This window comes from Oryza sativa, chromosome 6 (genome assembly GCF_034140825.1).
Source record: "Oryza sativa Japonica Group chromosome 6, ASM3414082v1".
Taxonomy (NCBI): Eukaryota; Viridiplantae; Streptophyta; class Magnoliopsida; order Poales; family Poaceae; genus Oryza; species Oryza sativa.
In genome coordinates this window covers 18363566-18371958 of record NC_089040.1, presented here as the reverse complement: position 1 = coordinate 18371958, position 8393 = coordinate 18363566, and the positions used below count along the sequence as shown (strand labels likewise).

Genomic DNA, 8393 nt, shown 5'->3' with positions numbered 1-8393 from the left:
GCTTGCTATCTAGCACATGTGTGTTTTTGCTTATCAAATTGATATTATACATACATGTTGCAAATGCCAGTTCTAAGTAGTGGAATTGGTAAGTTGGCATATATTTTATTTGAAGTATGATTTGGCTCATGAGTCTTTAATATTTCTTAAAAGCCAAATCATACATGTTTTTATGGATCACCATATAATATATAGATTTCATGTTTATCGCGTCATGAAAATTTTTCTTATTAGTAATTCGGCTAATGTCAATGGTCAATGTGATGATTTGTTCTAGAGTTGTTTTATTTAGGAACATTGGCATTGTTAATATTTTGCATACATGCTCAAGCCGATTACTTACATTTGTAGTTTATTGGAATCTATGTATGTGACACATATGACTTTGGTGATTCATTATTGATCATACTTCAATTGGCTAAGTGTTTTAATGCCATGATGATTATTGTTTCAAAAGCCACTTGAATTAGTATTCATCTAAACATGTTAGTTGGATATTATAATTATTTATATGTCTAGAGAAGGAATTTTGGTCCAATAATTTGATACACCAAGCATCTGGCTATAATTAATGTGAAGGAAAAATTATATACTAAAGGCCGATGTTTAACTTCAAATGTTTGGACGAAATTGGCGAAGTCACAGACCAGGGGCGGTCTGACCGGCATTGCACGGCCGGTCTGACCAGTGGTGGACTTGTGGTCTGACCGGCTCTGCTTGGCCGGTCTGACCAGGTAGACAGGGCGGTCTGACCGGCATTGCATGGCCGGTCTGACCGATCCCGGGCAGAGAGTTGGGTGCACGTTACAATTGATTAAAATGCCGAATTAATTGTGAATTCGGATATTTGTGCCCATGAGTTAGAAATAGCTTGGAGAATTCCTTTGATTAGATATTTGAAAGATACTACACTTAAGATTGATCGGAAGATTCGGCGGCAAGCGCTCAAATATTATATCGCCGAAAAATAGATGGAGTATTACTTAGATATCTAAAGTTGCTAGGAGAGTAGTGCATGAAGGGATTTGTGAGATTCATCAATCGGCCCGTAAGATAAATTAGTTGCTTAGGAGAGTGGGGTTTCATTGACCGAAAATAATTGATGATTGTTTCAAATGCTATAGAGGGAGTGAAGCTTGTTAACGGACCGGCAATGTTCAATTAGCACCTACCGCTGTGTTGGATCCTATCATTAAACTATAGCCGTTCTGAGGTTGGGCTTTGGATTTCATTGGTCAAATTTATCCTTCGTCATCAAAAGGGCATTGGTCCGTGCTAGTTGCAATGGATTACTTAACTAAGTGGGCCGAAGCCGTGCCGCTCGAGAATATTACTTGTACGGAGATAATTGACTTTATTTTTAAGCATATTGTTCATAGATTCGGTTTTCCTCAGACGTTAAAGGAGCTTCTTTTATGTCTAAGGAAGTGAGAAGTTTTGCCGAATCTTATGATATTAAGTTGTTGAGTTCTTCTCCTTACTACGCTCAGGCTAATGGATAAGCCGAGTCGAGTAATAAAACATTGTTGAAATTGCCGTTTTGCCAATTGAGGTAAATCTTGGCTCTCTTCGGTATTTCAAGCAAGACGACTTGTCAGTTGAAGATTACAAGACCTTGATGGGAAGCAATTTTGAAGACGTCATCGACAAGTGTTTGAAGAATTTGAAGGAGATGAAGACACTTCAAGACGGTGTTTCCAGAGAGCAATTAATGGGAAATACTTGAAGAAATACTTCCCGAGCATTTGGCAAGATGCTTAGGAAGTCCTATGACCAATAATTGGATTATCGCGCTGAGATAACATGTTCTATGCTTTTACGTTCACGTATGTTCACTAAAAAGGCAGGGGGGCATGTGTTTACACCCAAATTTGGCACCTATGGACGAAATAAGGGAAAATTGCCAAAGTTTGGAAAGTGACGGGTTTCCTTCACATGGCCGGTCAGACCACAGGTGTGTGGGCGGTCTGACCGGCTAGTAGGGCCGGTCTGACTGCAGGTATGTGGGCGGTCAGACTGTCAGGGTCCGAGTTCAAGTCTGTTTTCGTCGGGTCTCAGATTTCCTTGCTCGGGAAGGTAGGTTTCGTGTTTCCTTTGGTTTCTATCCCGAGTTGGACGCGGAGAAGGGCCTGTAGAGGGCAAGACCAACCCCTATTTAAGGGACAAGGCTAGTTCATTGTAAAACCCCTGAATACAATCTACTTGAATCGTTCTTTTACCGTGTTTTCTATTTTACCCTAGTTTAGTCCATCTTTGTCGGTTTGCGTCGTAAACCGTCCGCCGCTGCTGCGAGAGTGCGACACCTCTTTGTAGGTTTGTCCTGAAAACCTTCCGTTTTGCCCACGAGACGGGTAGTTATCCTCGTATCGATCTAAATCGGCCTAGAGGCTGATTTTGATCTCCAAATCGGCTCCGCTAGCCCATTTAGCTATTTTTCTACAAAACCCATCTTGATTTGGCCTTTTGGCTAGATCGAGGTGGTTGGCAACTTCATATCACCGTATGACATTTAGGTGTTGTGATCGTGCTTATCGACTTGTCACAAAAAGTTGCCAACACACTTTTCAATATATATTTTTATAGAAACAAGAAGTCAAAGTTGTGTTTTGGAGATCATTCGCTGTACAAAATGATTTTCTTTACGAGTACATCGGAGGGAATACTAAAATTGTCCCTAAATATATAAACACTAAACACTTCTGGAAAAAGTACGAATTACCCCCTGAACTATCGCGGTCGACCGAATTACCTCCCCTAGACCACAAAACCTGACATTCTTCACCCCCAACTATGCAAACCAGACGAATTACCCCCCTCGACCAAATCCGTGGTGGTTTTGGTCTACGTGGCGTACACGTGGCAGTCCAGTCAACATTCTATTTATTAAAAAGTATGGGACCCACTTATCATACTCCTCTTCCATTCTTCCTCTCTCTCACTCTTCCTCTCTCTCTTCTCTCTCTCTCACTCTCGATGATCCCGTCGAGGTTGTCGTTGATATCAATGGCGGTGGTGGCGCCGCCGTTGCGTTAGCAGCACGAGGACAACACAACGATCTCCCTGATGATGACCACCGCCTGGAGCCTCCTCTGCAGGTCGTCGTGCTTGGCGACGTTGGCGAGCAGCGCCACCGACGCGGTCGATGAGCCGATGGCCATGATGGCCTTCTCGTCGAGCGGCATGACGAGCACCAGCGACGCCTGGACGTCGTTGAGCAGGACCGACGACGCTGACGAGTCACTCACTGCGGCGAACGATGCGACCGCCGCGGCGAGTGCGCTGGCGGCGCCAGATGACGCGAGGCACCACCGGTCCCTATCGGACTCCCGCGCGAGGCGGCCGACCTCGCGCACCGCCGCGCCGCACCTCGCCGCGTCGCCCGCCCGCGCGGCGGCCTCGACCTCGCCCAAGCTCAACACCTCGCCCGCCTGTGCCAGCGTGACAGGCACCCGCGGCGTGGGGATCCGCTCGACGCCACGGCAGTGGTTGGCGACGCACCACGCCTGGATGATGCAGCGGAGGGCGTGGTTGGGGATGAGGTCGTCGACGCGGAGGTCACCTTTGGTAACCGGGCACATCGACGACGCCGTCGCTGCCGTCTTCCCCGCTCCGGCGGCGAGCAGCCACGCCTCAATGCCGGCCTGGGCTTCATGCGCATGCGCGTTGGGAGAGAGATAGAGAGAGAGCCCTCATGCGCGTGCGGGCACGCCGTCGGGCGTTGGGACAGAGAGTCTCGCCGACCTGGGCTTCATGTGCGTGCGCGTCGTCGGGCCGCTGGCGCCGTAGCCCGACGCGTCCGGCAACCACGGCGATGAGACCGCCGTGGCCGCGTCAGATCTCTGTGCCTGGCTCGACCAGTTCGCTGACGGTGCCGCTATGCCAGCTCTCCTGACGGCGCCAGAGAGAGAGAGAGAGAGAGGGGGGGAGGGGGAAGCCACGCCGAGGGGGCGGCTGCTCGTCGTGGCCGCAGCCGCCGCCGCCTCCTCCTTATCCCCTGCTGCCACTACTTCCGCGTCACCCCACGCCGCCGCTGCTGCCGCCGCTCTGTGTTCCCCGCCCGCAGCCGCAGAGAGGAAGAGTGAGACAGAGAGTGAGAAGGAGAGGAAGAATGGAAGAGGAATATGATAGGTGGGTCCCACATTTTTTAATAAATAGAATGCTGACTGGACTGCCACGTGTATGCTATATAGACTAAAACTACCGCGATTTGGTCGAGGGGGGTAATTTATCCGGTTTGCATAGTTGGGGGTGAAGAATGTCCGATTTTGTGGTTCAGGGGGGTAATTCGGTCGACCGCGATAGTTCGGGGGGGTAATTCGTACTTTTTCCTGTATAATACTCCTCAAGTTGTTAAGTTTAAAAATGTAAAAATTATATCAATAGATTTATCTTAAAAATACTTTCTTAAAAGTATACATATGTCACTTTTCAATATATATTTTTGTAGAAACAAGAAGTCAAAGTTGTATTTTGAAGACCGTGTCGCTGTATAAAACGACTTTCTTGATGAGTACGAAGGGAGTACTAAAATTGTCCCTAAATATATAAACACTAAACACTTCTGGACTTTAACGGGGATTAATTAACAAGAGAGGTGAAACCAAATTAGAAATAATAATTTGTCCACGATATGATATTTTCAATTGTTGACAAAATGCTACTTCCACTTTTTATTAATAAAACTCAATATTATTTTTACAATTTTGTACGACTAGGATTCATTACACATTGTTTGCTAATACTATTTTTTATTTAACAGTGTTGTCAAATATAAGAACGAATTATTGGTCTGACAGTGCATCGCCACCATCTTACGATTGTCGATTCTCCCGGTTAATTAATTTATACGAACTTGGAGCTATCTGAGCTAGATACTGATGAACGGTGGTGATTTGGCTGTGTACATCCGTTTAGATGTAGAGGCCGGTTTAATCCATTATCTTAAAAAAAAAACTGATGAACGGTGACATCATGATCCACAAATACCCTGAGGAACAAAATCGAATTCTTCCAAAGATGGTAACACCAGAGCAAAACACATTTAGGGTGTGTTCGCCAGAACCGGTTACCAGCTGGTACAGTAAATACGGAAAACGGAGCGATCCATTAACGCGTGATTAATTAATTATTAGTTATTTTTTTTCAAAAATAGATTAATTTGATTTTTTAAAGCAACTTTCATATAGAAACTTTTTGCAAAAAATGTACCATTTAGCAGTTTAGTAAGTGTTGTTGACGAGACACGTATGGCTCAAACATTTAGTAGCTAGCTAGCTAGATTAATTAAGAAGAATAAACAATTCATACTAAATTCATCATGGCAAAATGATGACGCCAATGAACCAGATTTCTCTATCATGGATATCAGTATCAAGTTTGATCAGTTTAGCACAATAATGCACCTCTGATTATTAGCGGCATGCAATATATGCTTTTTTAATAATTCTAACAATGTCTGCGATTAAAAATTTGTTGCCAGCTTTGTGACGCATATATACCAGGGCAGCAAAATCCTTCTTTCGGGATCGGTAAATAAAAAATGGCAAAAATTTTTGACGTGGAATGTATATATAAACCTATCTTTGTAAGACTACACTCTAGTTTGGTGGTACGTAATTTGCTGAAAAACATTATGACCATTATTTTATTCAATTGGATGGATAAAATTTATAGGAATGAACATTTTTACCCTGTGACAAGTTGATGTTAGAATATGTGTCGAATATACTAGTCCTATTTGATTACGATTGAACTTGGAGTTGTAATAGTTGGTAGGGATGGAGTTAGAGTCAGACTCTATAACCCGGCATCTCTTTTAAATAGAGAGGGGGGCACCACAATGTAACCATAGTGACTACAATGCAACGTAGACACGCATAGAGATGATGGCGGCGAAGCCATAGTCTCGTAGCGGCTAGGAGCTATATTGGTTGCGGAGGAGCACTCATAATCAGAGCCCCGGGGTTGTAGGATTCGGCTGAACCTCGTTAACAAATATCGTGTGTTCATGTGTCGTTATTTGACGTGTCTTGGGTAATCAATGGCTTAAGCGATCAAGAAGGATAGTCGTCGTTCCGCTGTATTAACTAACTTTTATAACAAGTGGTACAAGAGCAGAAGGTTTTAGTATTGGATCAAGAAGACATGTGGAGGAGGAAACATGAGGTGGTGATAGCGCATCGACAGGAGATCGTCAGTAGTGGCGATGAGATCGATGGCGACAACGAGGACGTTGCGGAGGCGACGATCTCGCTCACGATCAGACCGGTGATGGCGGAACGTGACCGGAAGACGAGGCCGGGCATGGCCGAAGGCGTTCAGAGAGATAGGAGGGGTAGCGCCACGGACTGCACGCCCGACGCACGCGGCGATCATGGATCCGTGGCGGCAGGGAGGCTAGTGTCGGAAGGGCAAAGCCGGCGAGCGTTCGAACAAATATTATTACACTATAAGTTTTGTGTGTTCTCATTTATAGAGATACTTGCCTTGGTAAAGGGAAAATATATGGATGACCAAAGAAGTTGATTGGGGACCAAAGCAAGACTTTCCCCAAGTCTACTCCAACATTACCACATCATTTTTGATCCATAGAAGGCAAGAGATGAAGTTCTGTACGTTTTGGATTCGTATTCGTTCAGACCTCCTAACAGCATCAACTTCAAACAAATATAGCCACTGATCCAGAAGGACTCTCGGGGCCCATGAGTACTTGTTGGAAAGCTTATGGAGTCTACTTTGATATGGTTCTAGTCCTACATCAAAATTCTTTCCAAGGAGTTAGGAAACTACAAAACAAGCTATATACCTTATCCAGTCGGAGTCTGATTTGGGCTTTGGGCTTTGTAATTGTTTCGTGGGCTAAACCCTATCCCTAATCATATTTATTCAGTAGTCGTCATAGTTCAGAGTGAGGTTTTGCTTAGATTATCTTATCTAATGTAGTTTCGCTACTAGTTCGGTTTGTGGAACCCAAAATTCAAGTGCTAAATCATTCATATGTAATTGAGTTGTAATCTACCTTGTTTTTGGTTCTGTTCTTCAATTCACATGTTTGGATTAGCCTTGTCAGTGAGGTCAATCGGACCGCGCACTGTTGATAAAAGGAGACATGGTGCTGTGGTTGCAGGTTCGAATCGTGTTTATTGGAAACTGGATTGTGTGTGTCAAGTTTCCACCAAATCGAGAGTTGTCAGTACCTATCGGAATATGATTTTAGGTTTATTTTTAATGTAGTATTTACAGTGCTATATAATATATAAAATAATATTTACAACTTGTTTCAATTGTAACTTTGATTGTAATTTCTATCTTTATTAAGTGCAAATATTTGAAATTTGTTTGTTTTCCTTCATAATGTAATATATTTTTTTGGTGAAGTCATATATATGCTTTTTCTGATTAAGTGACATCCCACAAACTTTCTTCGGCATATATGTAGAATGAAGGAGCCTTTAAAACAAATAGTTTTTATTGGATACAAACTTTGTAATTCTTTATAAGCTCCTTTTTTTCTTCCTGTAACTTTGTACATATTCTGTTTTAATAAAAATACACTGCTAGGCAAAGCCCTGGTAGTTTTTCGGTAAAAAAAAAAATGACATCCCACAAATGTTCCATGAAAAAGATAGACAAATAAATGAAAATTTTGATTGGCCCATTAAGGAATTGACGTGGGCTCCGTCATGACCCTTACAACAGGCAGGCCCATTAAAGGCCGAAACAACTCAGCAAACCTATATGAGTGGCATACATCTGTTGTTGGAATAAGTTCACATGAGTCCCTCAATTTGTCACCGAGTTCAAGATTCGTCCCTTGAGCGCAAAACCAGGTACAACGCATCCCCCAACTTACAAAACCACGCAAATAAGGTCCGAGAGAAAGAAATAGAAACTAATCCTATCCTACCCTAACAAAACGGATACAATACGATCTTATCCACATACTCTAATAGTCCTTGGCGGGCCTCGCCTCGGGGCTCCCCGTCTCCCCAGCATGATGTACGTCAGGCACCCTGCCAGCGCCGTGATCGACGACCCACAGTCCGACGATGGCCCGGAGCTCCGGCCGCCGCTCCCTCCTCTCCCGTCTCCCGTCTGTCGCGGCGCACAGCTCCTCTGTTATCAGCTACCACACGCCACTCCTCAACCGCCTCTCCGCCCAATGGCTGTCGCCCCCTGCGCTTCTCCCGCCGACCGGCCTCCCCGCTCGATTGTTGTCGTGCCCTGCCCTTCTCCCCGCCGACCGGCAGCCGCCACCCTTCTCCCTCTCGGCGTGCCTGGAGAGAGGAGAGGGGAGAGAAAGGAAGAGAGGGGAGATGGGGGAGAGGGGAGGAAGAAGAGGATGGGTGAGAATGACATGTGGGGCCCCATCATTTTTTATTAATTTGTGTGTG

The 8393-nt window shown here is 44.7% G+C and overlaps 1 protein-coding gene across 1 annotated transcript; it reads right to left on the bottom strand.

The window, feature by feature from the left end:
* Window positions 1-3029: 3029 nt before the first annotated feature.
* LOC107275483 (U-box domain-containing protein 20) lies at window positions 3030-3578 on the bottom strand. Its single transcript, XM_015786845.1, has one exon. It carries the CDS (start codon window positions 3576-3578, stop codon window positions 3030-3032), a length of 549 nt encoding a protein of 182 aa, XP_015642331.1.
* Between the last annotated feature and the right edge of the window lie 4815 nt (window positions 3579-8393).

Coding starts and splice junctions, on each gene's coding strand:
- LOC107275483 (XM_015786845.1), bottom strand. CDS start 3,578: ATGTGCCCGGTTACCAAAGGTGACCTCCGCGTCGACGACCTCATCCCC.